Here is a 16427-nt window from a genome sequence, read left to right on the forward strand (position 1 = left end):
AGTATTTCTCCTGTCTTATCCGGTGTCCTGTGTGAATTTAAGTACGCTCTCTCTAATTCTCTCTCTTGGAGGACCTGAGCCCTAGGACCATGCCTCAGGACTACCTGGCCTGATGACTCCTTGCTGTCCCCAGTCCACCTGGCCGTGCTGCTGCTCCAGTTTCAACTGTTCTGCCTGCGGCTATGGAACCCTGACCTGTTCACTGGACGTGCTACCTGTCCCAGACCTGCTGTTTTCAACTCTCTAGAGACAGCAGGAGTGGTAGAGATACTCTCAATGATTGGCTATGAAAAGCCAACTGACATTTACTCCTGAGGTGCTGACCTGTTGCACCCTCGACAACCAATGTGATTATTATTATTATTTGACCCTGCTGGTCATCTATGAACATTTGAACATCTTGACCATGTTCTGTTATAATCTCCACCCGGCACAGCCAGAAGAGGACTAGCCACACCTTATAGCCTGGTTCCTCTCTAGGTTTCTTCCTAGGTTCTGGCCTTTCTAGGGAGTTTTTCCTTGTCACCGTGCTTCTACACCTGCATTGCTTGCTGTTTGGGGTTTTAGGCTGGGTTTCTGTACAGCACTTTGAGATATCAGCTGATGTAAAAAGGGCTTTATAAATAAATTTGATGATTTGCATTGATGTTGATGTCAAGAGTGATTAGAGGGACAATGGAGTGCTGAGTACCAGGCAGTTAGCACGTTTGGTGGGCTACTAATGACCATCAATAGCACCAGAGCTTGGAGAAGCCTAATTACCAGGACTAAATGGTCACGTGGAATTTGACTGCCTTCAAGACCGCCGGTGTGGCGGTAATATGGTCACCACAACCCTAGTCACACCAGATACTGACTGTTTTTTTTTGTTAAGTTATCTTTAACAAACAGATGCATATTTGTCTTCCCAGTCATGTGAAATCCATTGATAAGGGACTAAGCATTTATTTCAATTGACTGATTTTCTTATATGAACTGTAACACAAAATCTTTGATATTGTTGCATGTGGCATTTATATTTTTTTGTTCAGTATATTTTTTAACAAAATCTAAACCACCGACAAGTGAAATACAAGGTTTTTCCAAAACACTGACATTAACACACCTTTGCACCAAACCTGGAAGCCTAATCTGATGACAACCTGAGAAACTCATCTGATGCCAGCTGAGGTTCCAGTCAGCTCTACTGATGCCAGCTCACGTGAGCAGGAGAATGAGGGTGAGACCAGGTTATAGTGAAGGTACTTGTGGGGTGTGTGTACTCACCTGTGTATGCATTTGTGTGTGTGTTTACCTGTAGCGTTGCACTTCCACTTGTCTAGTGACAGGATTGCTCTGGCAGGAGCCAGGAAGGCAAATGCACTCGCCTGGAACAGAGGAAGCCTGGAACAACAACACCGCACAATTACTCTATTAGTAAGAATACACATGCACCCATTCCTCCAATACACTCTACCTCACTGCTCAGTAGGGAACTTTTCACTCTACTTGCATTGTACATATTGTTACTTGACATAGCATATTCTGTATATCTCTTCAATATATCGCGTTCACACATGTAAAATCGCTGATCTATCACTAAGTCGATCCAGTCAGTTGATGGAAACATTGTTAGTGTCAGTCAGTGGTAAACAGTGTAAAGTCAGTCATCATAGCATGATGGTTATGTGATGATTATGCCAGTGTTGTGGCCTTTATAGCTGTGGGTTCCAGTGGCGCAAGCAACCGTTCTCCTGTTTGTCCACTAGATGTCACTAGTGAACACTAAGCAGCAGGGTCTACCCTGGTTAGGCAACAGTAACAGCATGGACACTGACAGAGCTGCGCTGTTTGAACGGAGCAGGTGCTGGCTGATAATTGGCATTGATTTGAATGCTGGTCAGTGTGCAGTGACACACCATCATTAACTCTGATGACCAACCAGATTAAATCGATCAATGTACTGCAGCGGACCCAGGTCTCTGGCGTAAAAGGCAAACACCCTACTATGGGGTTAACCCACTTGGTGTGAATTATAATGTGGCTCCTATAGCAAGGATCACTACACTGCCCCATTCAAACGGGAAACCACGTCCCCGTGTGTCGACTACTCAGCCCCCTCACACATCCGAGTCATGTGTTCCGCTGGCCTCACAGGTGTTATCGCACTTCTGACACTAGTGTAGCGAACGGTGGGGCAGGGAAGCGAACCCAGGTCGCTGGCGTGAAAGGCAAAACACCCTACGCACCTTTAAAAGCCCGCTTTGTATTTGAATGTTTGCTCTAAAATGAAATATCACTAACATTATTTATATAATAATAGATTAGAACGAAACGTGGGCCATTTGAGTGTCAGCGTCACTGACGTGTGTGTGTGTATGGGGGTTGGGGGGTGAGAGACCGTGACAAATGCACAGACACCAATTTACCCAGCAGCACTCATCTACCTCAGAGGGTCACATGTTGTCCGCAGGTGGGACCAGCTGTGCACACAATGACACGTAAACACACACACAAAATCACCTTTCCTAGAGTGTTTGTGATCTGACCTCACCTCACTTAGCACCATGACTCAAACACAGCCACTAGCAGTCCTCTCCTCTCTCCATTCATCTTCCTCTATACATCCCTTCCCTCTCGCTCTCCCTCAGCCCCACCCTCCCCTTATGCTTCAGTACACATCAGCTCTCTACCTCAGTCCTCCTGCCCTCTACCTCATCCATCTCTCCCTCATTTCCAGCCCTCTACCACAGTGCTCATTTCTTCCCTCCCTCCACTCCCACCTTATCCATGTTGCCAGGGTGACACAGATAGCTGTGATTTGTGACACAAAGATGACGGTCATTAGTGAAAAGATGGACGTCATATTGACTTTGGATGAGTTGGCAAGTAGCCGGTGTGTGAGTGTGTTGTCAGCGAGACATGATGGAGCAGAGAACAGATATCTCACTAACAATTTCTCAAATTCTTCTTTGAGTTCACAGTTCTAAGGTTTACTACAGGGCACACAGAAAAACATCAACTGTGACTGGTGCATGATCTTACCATCTGTGTGAGTTCTATGTATAGGCTAGTCCTCTGTGTGTGAGAGAGTACTGTGCATGCTTCTCTGTGTGACCAGTCCTAATTGCAGGACTAAAGACAGGAGAATTGGCCACAGCTAAAATTACATCGACCCATTTTTCACAGTAGTCCTATGTGGCAGAATGCCTGGTTTCTCCCTGAGCGGAGTGTGTGTTGTGTGTGTGCCAGGCAAACACAGGTCCGCCATACCGCTGGTCTGTGTGTGTGGGTGAGTGAGTGTGGGTGTGTGTCTGCAGTTCTTTTCAAGGCTGTACCTGACTGTTAGACAAATCACTAATGGCTAAAAAGTAAAAATACTGCTTCGTTCTCTCCTTTCAGAAAGAAATCACTCAAGGCCATGAGACTAGGAGAGTACTTTCTGTGTGTGTCCATTGTGTGTGTGTGCAGTGGCTTCCCGTCAATGCTGCTGTATCTGGGCCATGAGACAGACAGGCAGACTGCACAAACACAATTACAAACAACAGACAGACTACCATGACGTGGCATGGCATCTAGCGTCACATTCACGTTTGGTAGCAATAATAACCATGGCAACAAATATGAAACCTGGCTGTGGCATTTCTAAAGGATATCATATTTCTAGAGAGGGATAGAGGGGGAGAGACCTACTCATTCAAGGGTTTTTCTTTATTTTGACTACTTTCTACATTGTAGAATAATAGTGAAGACATCAAAACTATGAAATAACACATATGGAATCATGTATTAACTAAAGAATGTGAAAGGTCAGAACAATAGTAGAGAATGATTTATTTCAGCTTTTATTTCTTTCATCACATTCCCTGTGGGTCAGAAGTTTACACACATTAGTATTTGGTAGCATTGCCTTTAAATTGTTTAACTTGGGACAAACGTTTCTGGTAGCCTTCCACAAGCTTCCCACAATAAGTTGGGTGAATTTTGGCCCATTCCTCCTGACAGAGCTGGTGTAACTAAGTCAGGTTTGTAGGCCTCCTTGCTCACACACGCTTTTTCAGTTCTGCCCACAAATTGTCTATAGGATTGAGGTCAGGGCTTTGTGATGTTCACTCCAATACCTTGACTTTGTTGTCCTTAAGCCATTTTGCCACAACATTGGAAGTATGCTTGGGGGTCATTGTCCATTTGGAAGACACATTTGCGACCAAGCTTTAACTTCCTGACTGATGTCTTGAGATGTTGCTTCAATATATCCACATAATTTTCCTTCCTCATGACGCCATCTATTTTGTGAAGTGCACCAGTCCCTCCTGCAGCAAAGCACCCCCACAACATGATGCTGCCACCCCTGTGCTTCACGATTGGGATGATGTTCAGCTTGCAAGCCTCCCCCTTATTCCTCTAAACATAACAATGGTAATTTCTCCAAAAATTACGATCTTTGTCCTCGTGTGCAGTTGCAAACTGTAGTCTGGCTTTTTTACGCCGGTTTTGGAGCAGTGGCTTCCTCCTTGCTGAGCAGCCTTTCGGGTTATGTCAATATAGAACTCGTTTTACTATATAGATACTTTTGTACCCGTTTCCTCCAGCATCTTACAAGGTCCTTTTCTGTTTGTTCTGGGATTGATTTGCACTTTTTGCACCTAAGTACGTTCATCTCCAGGAGACAGAACGCGTCTCTTTCCTGAGCGGTATGACGCTGCGTGGCCCCATGGTGTTTATACTTGCGTACTATTGTTTGTACAGATGAATGTGGTACCTTCAGGCATTTGGAAATTGCTCCCAAAGATGAACCAGACTTGTGGAGGTCTTGTGGAGGTCTACCATTTTTTCCCCCTGAGGTCTTGGCTGATTTCTTTTGATTTTCCCATGATGTCAAGCAAAGAGGCACTGAGTTTGAAGGTAGGCCTTGAAATACATCCACAGGTACACCTCCAATTGACTCAAATTATGTCAATTAGCCTATCAGAAGCTTCTAAAGCCATGACATAATTTTCTGGAATTTTCCAAGCTGTTTAAAGACGCAGTCAATTTTGTGTGTGTATGTAAACTTCTGACCCACTGGAATTGTGATACAGTGAATTATACGTGAAATAATCTGTCTAAACAATTGTTGGAAAAATTACTTGTGTCATGCATAAAGTAGATGTCCTAACCGACTTGCCAAAACTATAGTTTGTGAACAAGAAATTTGTGGAGTGGTTGAAAAACAAGTTTTAATGACTCCAACCTAAGTGTATGTAAACCTCCGACTTCAACTATATGTATGTATGCATGTAGGTATGCATGTGTGTGTACCTGCAGCCCAGTGTAGTCTGTAGCAGGGTGGTAATTCCCACACAGAAGAAGATAGTTCCTATGAGCTGACTGGTAGCCCACTGGTCAAACCCTACACACATGGCTTCAGCTAGCAGGAACGGCACTGCGATAGTACCACTGAAACACGTCAAGTAGTGCTGGAGAGAGAGGTGAGAGAGGGTTAGAATGAGATCTGTGTGTCACTGTGTGTGATGGCCTTTTACAGTGTGTATGTGTTTATGTTAACAGACAGGACTGTTGTGTAAATATTGACTGAGTTAATATTGATTGAGGTTATTGAGGTCTCTGTGTGTCTGTGTGACAGTGAAGCAGAGCATCAACTTCCATAACAGTATGTTTCATAAGCATGAGTATAAAGGGGAGGGGCTTAATCTACCCACTCCTGATGTAACTATGTTACATGATACGGGTTATAGAACAGGAAAGAGGAAGTGACTTGAATAAGTGGTGAGATGGCATTTTTTTAGGCCTGGGCTTAGCTGCATTTTTATAGTCTGAATTTAAGTGGCTTCCTCTCCTTGTTCATCATCAGCACTGATAAAGGACAGGTGAAAGCAATAGGGAGAGGAACTTTATTAGGAATTAGCTTTCACATCAGTGAAGGAGAGGAGACAAGGAGGAAGCCATATTATTTAGATTACATTTATACATATTTCAGACAGTCAAACACACAACACATGCTTATCTGGTACTTGCAAAACAGAGATACCAGAGCTGTGGGTGTGTGTCTCACCTGTAAGCCCAGGAATATACACAGGTACCAGGGAGGTGTGTCTTCGATGGTGTAGATCATGTCCATTCTCCTGGCGTCCATACTGTCTGCACTGTCCAACGTCTCCGACATGGAACTCTACACAAACGCAAAGGTGAGAAGACAGTTTTTTAGACTATAGCTGTAGGCTACTGTACACCCTCACACACCACAGGGTATACAATCTCTGGACCAAAGGGTTTTAAGACGTAAGTTTTATTTTTAGACTAAGTGTATTTAAGCCTACAGATAGATTACTATGTGCCTAGTTAAATAAAAGGTGAAAGATTTTTTTTTTTGAGTGTGTGTTTGCCTTAGGGAGGTCAAAACCTGAAACTAACCATACCCCAAAATAGTGCACTATATAGGGCCTCCAACCTTCTCTAGCATGAGAGCTACTTTTTAAAAATGGAACATGTTTTTTTCTAGCTTTCAAATAGGCATTCTTCTCTTCTCCTGTCCCCTGCAACTATTCCCAGGATACTTGGTGTACATAAGAAAGTTCTGTCAATACACCTGATGAAATAATGGTTAATAAACAACTCCAAAGAGATTTTATAGTTGAGATTTCCCCCCCAAATTCTGTTTTATAGTTTCCCAAATTATGTTCAGTTTTATTTTTCACTCTTAAAATTACAATTGTCTATAGAGAAACAACTGAGTCCATGTCAATGCTTAAATCACACCAGAAGACGTTTTTTTTGGTCTGGTTGAAAACGAACAAATTTAGATTTTTTAATGTAATTCACCTTTAATACAGGTAGGCCGTCATTGTAAATAAGAATTTGTTCTTAAACTGACTTGCCTAGTTTAATAAAAAGGTAAATTAATGTATTTTGTTAAAGAAAGAAATGAATAATTATATATATATATATTTTTAAGAAGACCATCGCTCATCTGGCCCTTTAATTGAGCGTCTAGCGATAGATCTGCACTGCTGCTGCTCATTTCATGGCAAAGTTTGCAAATAACAAATACCGATGATATTCTTCTGCCAGGTAAGCCTATTTTGCAGTTAACATTTAATTGAGAAGGTTTTGGGGAAAATATTTCTGTCAACCCACAAGACGGTAATCACCTCAAATGTCTACACACGGAGTGATAAACAAACGAGCGCACGCCACACAGACAGACAGGGACAATGTTCCTGGAAGTTAATTGGCAGATATTGTGTTAGGATTGGGTTTTTAAGCCAATAGTTGCTAACCAGGGGTGGGACAATGAACATTTTACATTGAATAGATAGTAGCTGGGAGCTTGCTGGTGTCTGACACTTGTGAGATTTGTTTATGACCGTTTGCGGTGGAACACGTGAAAATTGCATGTACTTTCAGAATTGTTTGACGAGCTACTCATAGGTGGGCTGCGAGCTACTAGTAGCTCACGATAGACCTGTTGGGAGATCTCCCTGGAGACAAACTACAGAACTGTCATACTGTAGTCTGATGATTTGACAGCAACATAACAGACAGATGGGCAGGAGATGGGAGAAGAATATTCAGCAAGGAAGAGGGAAAGGCTGAACAATTCAACAAGAGAGTGTAGTCAAAGAAATACGGGAGAGATTCAGAAAGGGAGAGAGAAAAAAGGGAGAGATTCAAGCAGACACCTGTGAGAAATTCCTCTTGCCTCTGACTATCTTTCTCTCCCTTTCTCACACAAGGGGAAAAGTGCAGAGTCACAGTGACAGAGAGAAGAGAGGATGATCAAAAGAGCAGGGATAAACAAAGGATGTAGGGGAGGGACAGGGTGAGTGAGAGGGTATGAGAGAAGGGAGAGTTAGGAGTTTAAACTATGCGTGTGTGTCTCGTACCTTCTCTCTTTCCTGGTTCTCTTTAGTGTAGATGGCCATCAGCTCAGTGTCTTCAGTGTCCTGGTCTCCAGCGGCCTGTTCCACTCCGTTCACCACCACCTACAGACAGATGCTTGTCAATACTTTAACCACCTACTGTGCACTACATACACAGACAGACACATGTCAATCATTGATCTGGGCTAACTAACTATGAAACATTGAGTACCAAGGACCCATATTACATTATCCCTCTATTATTGTAACAGCATTTCTTTCAGAAATGTAACTGTATAAAGCCAATGTTGGGGAAGAGAAATGACAAACTTCCATAGTGTTATGCTGGTGCGCTGTGCCTTTGCAGTGTAGCAGTGTTTTGACAACAGTGACGCTTTTTTGCACCGCAAAAACCTCACCCTAGTAAGTATTTTACAAACATTTCACACTGCATTATACAAAGTAGCACAACTTATATACACTCACGTACAACAGAGAGAACATTTCAAGGAAAGCAAGGACATTGATGCTGATTGGGTAAAGTTAACAGAACTATCAGACATAACACACAAAAGACAGCCTGGGTGTTGCTTTGGGAGCCTTTGCACTTTGTCTGGAAAATTATCTCTGGGAATACTGGGCCATAAGTACATCAGTTTCTTCATTAGTTGAAGACCCGAGCCGACGAGGTGAAAAGAAAAAAAAGGTCTATGTGTCCTTGAGCAGGGTACTTAACCCTCCAGGAGCACGGTACTACTATGGCTGAAATGTGTAAAAAAACATTTCACTGCACCTATCCTGTGTATGTGACTTTATTATTATATATTTTTTTTTTTACATTGGTATATTTATCACACTGCTGCACACACACACACGCTGTAGGGATGGATCCAAGGTCATGACATCACTGTGCGTGTGTGTTGTGTCCTGTTTGTTCTCCATCTGTGGCTTGGTTAGCAAATCACAGATGAAGTTCAAAGTATAGAAGGGCAGTCTCTCACACACACACAGTGGCATTTGTCTAAATTTGATTTGAGGATGCGTCTTTGCATACTTTCATCCATCTTTGCATCTAGTCTGCCAGGCATGAAAAACAACAAATGACTCTTGTTCAGACTCAAATGTCATTGGCATTCAAGTGTGTGTGTGTGTGTGTGTGTGTGAGTACCTTTCCTGGGGACACATTCCATCCTACTGCCTATCTTTCACTAGCTGGGAAATATTACTGCTGACAGAGCAGTCATCAGATGAGAGAACTTAGAATGAACTGAAGGTCTGTCATTTGTATTAATGGACATTAGTTCCTGAAAAAAATATTTTATTGGCATACACTGGAAAGGTGCAGTGAAATGTGTTGTTCCATCTACAGATTTTTCACCTTGTAGGCTCGGGTATTCGAACAAGTGACCTTTTACTTACTGGCCCAACGCTCTTACCGCTAGGCTACCTGCTGCCCCAGACATCACATCCCTAGACGTCACAAAACTAGTACCCTTGGGAGAGAGCTATGGCGATAGAGAGCTATGGAGAGGACAACGAGGGGGAGATTAAAGAATGAATGCAAGGGGCAAAGAAAGAAAGACAAAGAAAGGAGGAAGAGAAAGACAGAAGGGAGGGAGACTGGCTGTACAGGTAATTGAGGAAGGCCATTGTGTCCCTTTATCCACCTCTGTCCTATTCAGCCATTCAGTAACAGGAGCATGTGAATGGGATACTTATAACAAACAGGATATATAGTCGTAAAACTCTGAGTTACTTAAAACCCAGAGAGGCTTTGTGTTTGGGCTCCTCAGTACAGTATAATGTCTGTGTGTGTGTGTGGCTAGGGAAACCGTTATTGTTGATTTGTGGTGTGACCTACATGAGGGGACTGTGCGCCAACCAAGAGGAAATGGCCAGAACAAAACTGGCACAACATGGAGACTAACAGTGCATGCGTGGATGTTTGTCAATGGGTGTGTGACCCTGACAAGTGTTAAGTGATCCTAATGACAGGTCTTTGTGTATGGTGGACAAACCATGTCTTTACCATCACTCCTCTGTCAGTGTGTCAGCTTGATGACCCTTAAAGGGCCAATAACAGTGCTCACCCCCCCTCTGCTTTGGTAAGAAGCTGAGGGATGGGCCTGGACAAATGTAACCACTTTCAAATTCATAGAGAGTCCTGGCATCCATGGCTCTGACTATCCATGATAACAAAATTATAGTTTTAAGCATGCTTTAAGGCCATGTCTACAAATATTTATTTTGGGTTCTGATGGGGTATGACAGTTGAACTAAGCTCATGGAGGCATTTCTAAGTTCTATTCTTGAAAAATCAAATGGGTAAATATCATTCATTTATAAGTAAAAAAAAAATGTATGTAGTAACTGCAGATTGCCGCTTTAACTGACTAAATCCCCAGTGTAAGCAGACACACACAGATGCACGCATACAGACAGAACACACACAGCGTACCGGAATGGGGTAGAAGTCTGCACTGTGTTTGTTCTCCTCCTCATACTTCCCCCCTTCTCCTCCCTCCATCGACATAGAGGTGGTATTCTTCCCCACGCCCATTCCTCTATCTTCCTCCTCTTCCCTCGCTCTTCCCGTCTCCCGCTCCGGTAGAAACACTGCAGATTGATCCTTCAGCTCCCTTACATGGTCCAGGACTGTGTCATCCACTGAGAGAGATAAGAGATGGATTATTTACTACACAACTTTCCTGAGTCTGCCCTTGATGTCATCTAGACTACAGTATTACAGTAGGTACGGTAGGTACGGTACCAGGTAGACTATGCTAGAAAATTGTCCTTTTGCCCACTGGGCCAAAAGCTCCACGGGGGTGTGTGGATGGAGAGCAGGGTTGGGCTTAAACCTGAGTTTACAGAGTTTGGTTTAAAGCAGAGTTTACAGATAGACAGCTGTCTGGTCCTGGTTCCAGAGCCCCAGACCTAAGGCATCAGTATCTGCACAGTCACCATCTCTTCACCCCAGACTGGAGCAGAGATCAGATGTGTTCCAGGACTGTGGAGAGACCCAATACTGGGATGGGCCTGGGAGACCCCGAAGGAGTTCCAAATGGCACCCTTTTCCATATACACTGCACTACTTTTGACCAGAGCTCTATGGGCCCTGCACAAACGTAGTGCACTATAAAGAGAATAAGGTGTAATTTGGGACGCAGCCCCAGATGTATACACTCATACAGTATGCTGTCAGGTATCGATGAGAAACAGGGCAGAGGATGGGGGATGATGGAAGAGAAAGAGAGAGGGGGAGGGACAGGGTGGAAAGAAGAACAGAGTCGACAGGTACAATAGGAGAGCAGAGATGGAAGGATGGAGGAGGAGATTGAGGAGGGAAAGAGGGAAGAGGGTGAGAAAGGGATAAAAGCGTAAGGAAGAGGTGTGAGAGGGAGGTCAGTTTGTTGGTCTCAGGCAGTGGTGTGTTATTTCTGGTGTCATCTCAACTCCATTTTATGTAAGACAATGCCTTGGGTTCAGTCTAGCCCTGTGACTAGTCCCGGTCTCACCCCTACTCTATACTTTAACACAAGAACTTTGGCTGTGTCTATCCCTGCATGTTATCTTTCACTATCTTTCTAAACTTGTACAAGGCCTTCTGTCAGACTTAACCTTCCTCTCAACACCCTCTCCCCAGCTTTAAAAATGACAGATTAAGCCTATTCTCCAGAGAACATTTTAGTCTAGGAGTAAGCAAAGTCCAACTCCAGTCTCCTTTTCAGTTTATCACCAAAAGGCACATCTCAATAGGTGGCCCAGGAGTCCTCTGACATCCCACAAATGGGGAAGGGGAGGTGGATGGGACTTCCTCTTTTGTTCTCAATTGCTCCTCAACCGAGGGGGAAGGCCGATGACAGAGGGCACCATCAGACACCAACTCTTTGAATGGCCTACTCCATGAAGTTTGCACTTGTCAAAAAAAATAAAAAATTATATATATATATATATATATATATATATATATATATTTTTTTTTTTTGCTCAAAACAATGTTTTTTTTTTATACCCTTAAGTGTGTGTACATTACTGTATTTATCCTGGGGATATTGTTATTCAACAGGAAACGTTTTTTTTTTTTTTTTTTTTTTTGCTGGAGTGAGTCTTCAATCTAGTTCTGAGAAACCAGCCCTGAGCTTCTCCCACCTTTATTATATCCCAACCCTTCTCCCATCCTCCCCTCTTCTTCCCCCCTCCCTACTTTCTTCATGTGGAGTGTTGGATAATGTGTGAAGTACCTAGTTGACATCACCCCCCCCCCCCCCCTCCTGTTTTCTAACCCCCCCCCCTCATCCCTGGTCAGTGTTAAATGTTGGTAAGTGAAGTACCTAGTTGACACATCCCATCGCTCCTGTCGAGCTGGGCAGCGGGGTGCATCTGTGTGGAAGGGGTGAAAAAGGGAGAGGAGGGGCAGGTGGGAGAAGCGAGATAGAAAGAGATGGAGAGAGAGGAGAGAGCTGAGGGGGGGGCGGGCAGGTGAGGGGTAAGGGGGCAAGATAGTTGTTAATGTGACAGCCAACATTCATTAACCGCTCATCAGTCAGGTAATTCATGAGATTGATTGGTTTCAATCCTCTGTCCCTCCCTCTCCAGCTATAGACCTATCACACAGGCACACATTTTTGTGACATGGAAATAATATTCCCTAACAGGCTGTCCTACAGTGGCAGTCTGTCCCATAGTAAACTACAGTGGTGTATGTAGTTGTCCCATAGGCCACAGTGGTATTTGTGAGAAACTAACACGGCTCTGTTTCCCCCGTGTGCGTGCGTGCGCGAGCCATGGAGGTGGAGGAGAGTCTGTGTTGACAACATTCCATCCACCTGCTCCTCTGTGTGGTAGCACATCACTCCCCAACTCCAACCCTGGATGCTGAAGGGTACACGTTTCAATGTGTGTGTTGGTGGGGGGTGTGGGGGTTGTGTGAGGGAGAGTTAATTCAGTGTTCATTCATGTCAGAGAGGAAGAGGCGAAGCGAGAGCATTTGCTCTGCCCAAAATCTGTCCGCGTGAGATCAGCCCTTTTGTGTGTGGAGGTCTATGGAGAGTGTAGAATTACATGAGGCTTATTTGATAAACAGAAGTTTTGTAATGTTTAGGCTGTTACAAAAGTACTGATAAGTGGATGCACGTGGCATTCCGGCAACTACTTAGTTGCCTGTTGTTCATACACGTATCTGCCCTCTCATTGACTAGAATGTCTCACCTGATCCACCTGCCTTCAATCCTTGAGGACATGAATTTCAATTGTTAGAGCGGTCACTCGGCTATCTTGTCGATATAATAGATCATCTTTGTTCATGTCGTCTTATAGGGGACAAAAGAACATTGTGTGAATAGTTATTTTAATGTCAGCAATAGTCACAAAAGAATGTGGTGTGCGAGTGTGTTTACGGTCAGTTATAAGACTCCTCGGTCATTGCAGTTCTAGAGAAACAGAAGTGAAATGTACAAGAATAGGAAATCAAAACTTTACAGCACCTAGAATAACCTCAACCTTCACCCAGAGGGATAGTCCTATGACTACAGTTAATAGGAATGAAAAAGATGACAGTCCTTAAACAACCAAAAGACAACTTCTTTATAAACAAAAGTACATACCCTGAGGATTAGAATGTGTAGAGAGAGAGTGATAGACAGAAATAGAAATTCAGAGAGAGAGAGAGAGAGAAACAGACAGGAAGGAGTAAGAAACTCAAAACAGGAAGTACCCGTGCTAAGGTCTATTCAAAGCTGGTCTGACCAATCGGAATCAATCTTGAAGCATGGTTTAGATCACGCGGACTGGGATATGTTCCGGGTAGCCTCTGAGAATAACATTGACGTATATACAGACACTGTGACAGAGTTAATCAGGAAGTGTATAGGGGATGTTTTTCCCACTGTGACTACTAAAACCTACCCAAACTAGAAACCGTGGATAGATGGCAGCATTCGCACAAATCTGAAAGCGCAAACAACCACATTTAACAATAGCAAGGTGACTGGGAATATGGTCGAATACAAACAGTGTAGTTAGTCCCTCCGTAAGGCAATCAAACAGGCAAAACGTCAGTACAGAGACAAAGGAGTAACAATTCAACAGCTCAGACACGAGATTTATGTGGCAGGGTCTACAGACAATCACAGATTACAACGGGAAAACCAGAAACGTTGCGGACACCGACGTCTTGTTCCCAGACAAGCTAAAACGGCTGTGAGGATAACAGTGTCACCGACACGACCCTCTCCCAAGGACTGTGGGCTCTCCTTCTCCATGGTCGACCTGACTAAGACATTTAAGCGTGTTAACCCTCGCAAGGCTGCTGGCCCAGACGGCATCCCTAGCTGCATCCTCAGAGCATGTGCAGACCAGCTGGCTGAAGTGTTTACAGACACATTCAATCTATCCCTATCCCAGTCTGCTGTCCCCACTTGCTTCAAGATGGCCACTATTGTTCCTGTACCCAAGAAAGCAAAGGTAACTGAACTAAATGACTATCACGCCGTAGCACTCACTTCTGTCATGAAGTGCTTTGAAAGGCTAGTTAAGGATAAATCACCTCTACCTTACACCTTAAACCCACTTCAATTTGCATATGGCCCCAATAGATCCACAGACAAATCGCCATCACACTGCACTATTCCATCTGGACAAGAGGAATACCTATGTAAGAATGGTGTTCATTGACTATAGCTCAGCCTTCAACATCCCTGGATCTGAACCCCGACCTGTGCAACTGGGTACTAGACATCCTGATGGGCCGCCCCCAGGTGGTGAAGGTAGGAAACAACACCTCCACTTTTCTGATCCTCAACACCGGGGCCCCACAAGGGTGCGTGCTCAGCCCCTTCCTGTACTCCCTGGTCACCCATGACTGCACATCAACGGGGCCGCAGTGGAGAAGGTGATAAGCTTCAATTTCCTCGGTGAAAACACCACTGAATCTGAAAAGGTCCATCAACACAGACAGTGTGGTGAAGGGGCAACGGCGCCTCTTCAACCTCAGGAGGCTGAAGAAATTCAGCTTGGCTGCCAAGACACACAAACTTTTACAAATGCACAATTGAGAGTATCCTGTCGGACTGTATCACCGCCTGGTATGGCAACTGCACCTGCAAACACAGGGCTCTCCAGAGGGTGGTGCACACTGCCTGCCCTCCAGTACACCAACCGATGTCACAGGAAGGCCAAAAAGATCATCAAGGACATCATCCACCCGAGCCATCCAGAAGGTGAGGTCAGTGCAGGGGCATGAAAGCTGGGACATCTTAAAACCTCTTAAGGATCTGCCCCTTTTTCCCCAATTTTCACCTAAAATGGCATACCCAAATCTAACTGCCTGTAGCTCAGGCCCTGCAGCAAGGATATGCATATTCTTGGTACCATTTGAAAGAAAGTTTTGAAGTATGTGGAAATGTGAAAGGAATGTAGGAGAATATAACACATTAGATATGGTAAAAGATAATACAAAGAAAAAAACTTTTGGGGGTATTTTTTTTTGTACCATCATCTTTGAAATGCAAGAGAAAGGCCATAATGTATTATCTAAATTGCAACTGGGCTGGAATTTTGGCCACTAGATGGCTGCAGTGTATGTGCAAAGCTTTAGATTGATCCAATGAACCATTGCATTTCTGTTCAAAATGTTGTATCAAGACTGCCCAAATGTGCCTAATTTGTTTATTAATAACTTTGTTCAAAACTGTGCACTCTCCTCAAACAACAGCATGGTATTATTTCACTGTAATAGCTACTGTAAATTGGACAGTGCAGTTAGATTAACAAGATTTTAAGCTTTCTGCCAATATCAGATATGTGTATGTCCTGGGAAATGTTCTTGTTACTTACAACCTCATGCTAATCGCATTAGCCTACATTAGCTCAACCGTCCCGCAGGGGACCCACCGATCCTGAAGAAGATTTAAAGCCATCAGACTGTTAAATAGCAATCAGTAGCCGGCTACCACCCGGTTACTCCACCCTGCACCTTACAGGCTGCTGCCCTATATACATAGATATAGAATCACTGGTCACTTTAATAATGTTTACATACTGCTTTACTCATCTCATATGTATATACTGTATTCTATTCTACTGTATTTTATAGTCAATGCCACTCTGACATTGCTCATCCTAATGTTTATATATTTCTTAATTCCATTCTTTTACTTTTAGATTTGTGTCTATTGTTGTGAATTGTTAGATACTACTGCACTGTTGGAGCCAGGAACGCAAGCGTTTCGCTACACCCGCAATAACATCTGCTAAATACAGTTGAAGTCAGAAGTTTACATACACTATACACTTACATACACACGTAATTAAAACTCATTTTTCAAACCACTCCAAAAATGTCTTGATAACAAACTATAGTTTTGGCAAGTCGGGTAGGACATCTACTTTGTGCATGACACAAGTCATTTTTCCAACAATTGTTTACAGACAGATTATTTCACATATAATTCCCTGTATCACAATTCCAGTGGGTCAGAAGCTTACATATACTAAGTTGACTGTGCCTTTGAACAGCTTGGAAAATTCCAGAAAATTAAGTCAAGGCTTTAGACACTTCCGATAGGATAATTGACATAATTTAAG

General features: G+C 43.6%; 1 protein-coding gene across 4 annotated transcripts in view; it reads right to left on the reverse strand.

The window, feature by feature from the left end:
- The window catches only part of LOC129826494 (solute carrier family 23 member 2-like), a 63615-nt gene that overhangs the window by 21913 nt on the left and 25275 nt on the right, over nucleotides 1-16427 (reverse strand). Inside the window, exons 2-7 of one of the 4 annotated variants that reach the window (XM_055887280.1) lie at nucleotides 12176-12224; nucleotides 10300-10508; nucleotides 7866-7964; nucleotides 6035-6151; nucleotides 5281-5438; nucleotides 1295-1383 (exon numbers count right to left, since the gene is read on the reverse strand). In XM_055887280.1, the coding sequence (XP_055743255.1) occupies nucleotides 1295-1383; nucleotides 5281-5438; nucleotides 6035-6151; nucleotides 7866-7964; nucleotides 10300-10508; nucleotides 12176-12224 (721 nt within the window). Of the gene's footprint in view, nucleotides 1-1294; nucleotides 1384-5280; nucleotides 5439-6034; nucleotides 6152-7865; nucleotides 7965-10299; nucleotides 10509-12175; nucleotides 12305-16427 lie in introns of all 4 variants that reach the window. The other 3 variants (XM_055887282.1, XM_055887283.1, XM_055887281.1) reach the window with 3 other exon arrangements.

Source organism: Salvelinus fontinalis, chromosome 28, assembly GCF_029448725.1.
Source record: "Salvelinus fontinalis isolate EN_2023a chromosome 28, ASM2944872v1, whole genome shotgun sequence".
NCBI lineage: Eukaryota > Metazoa > Chordata > Actinopteri > Salmoniformes > Salmonidae > Salvelinus > Salvelinus fontinalis.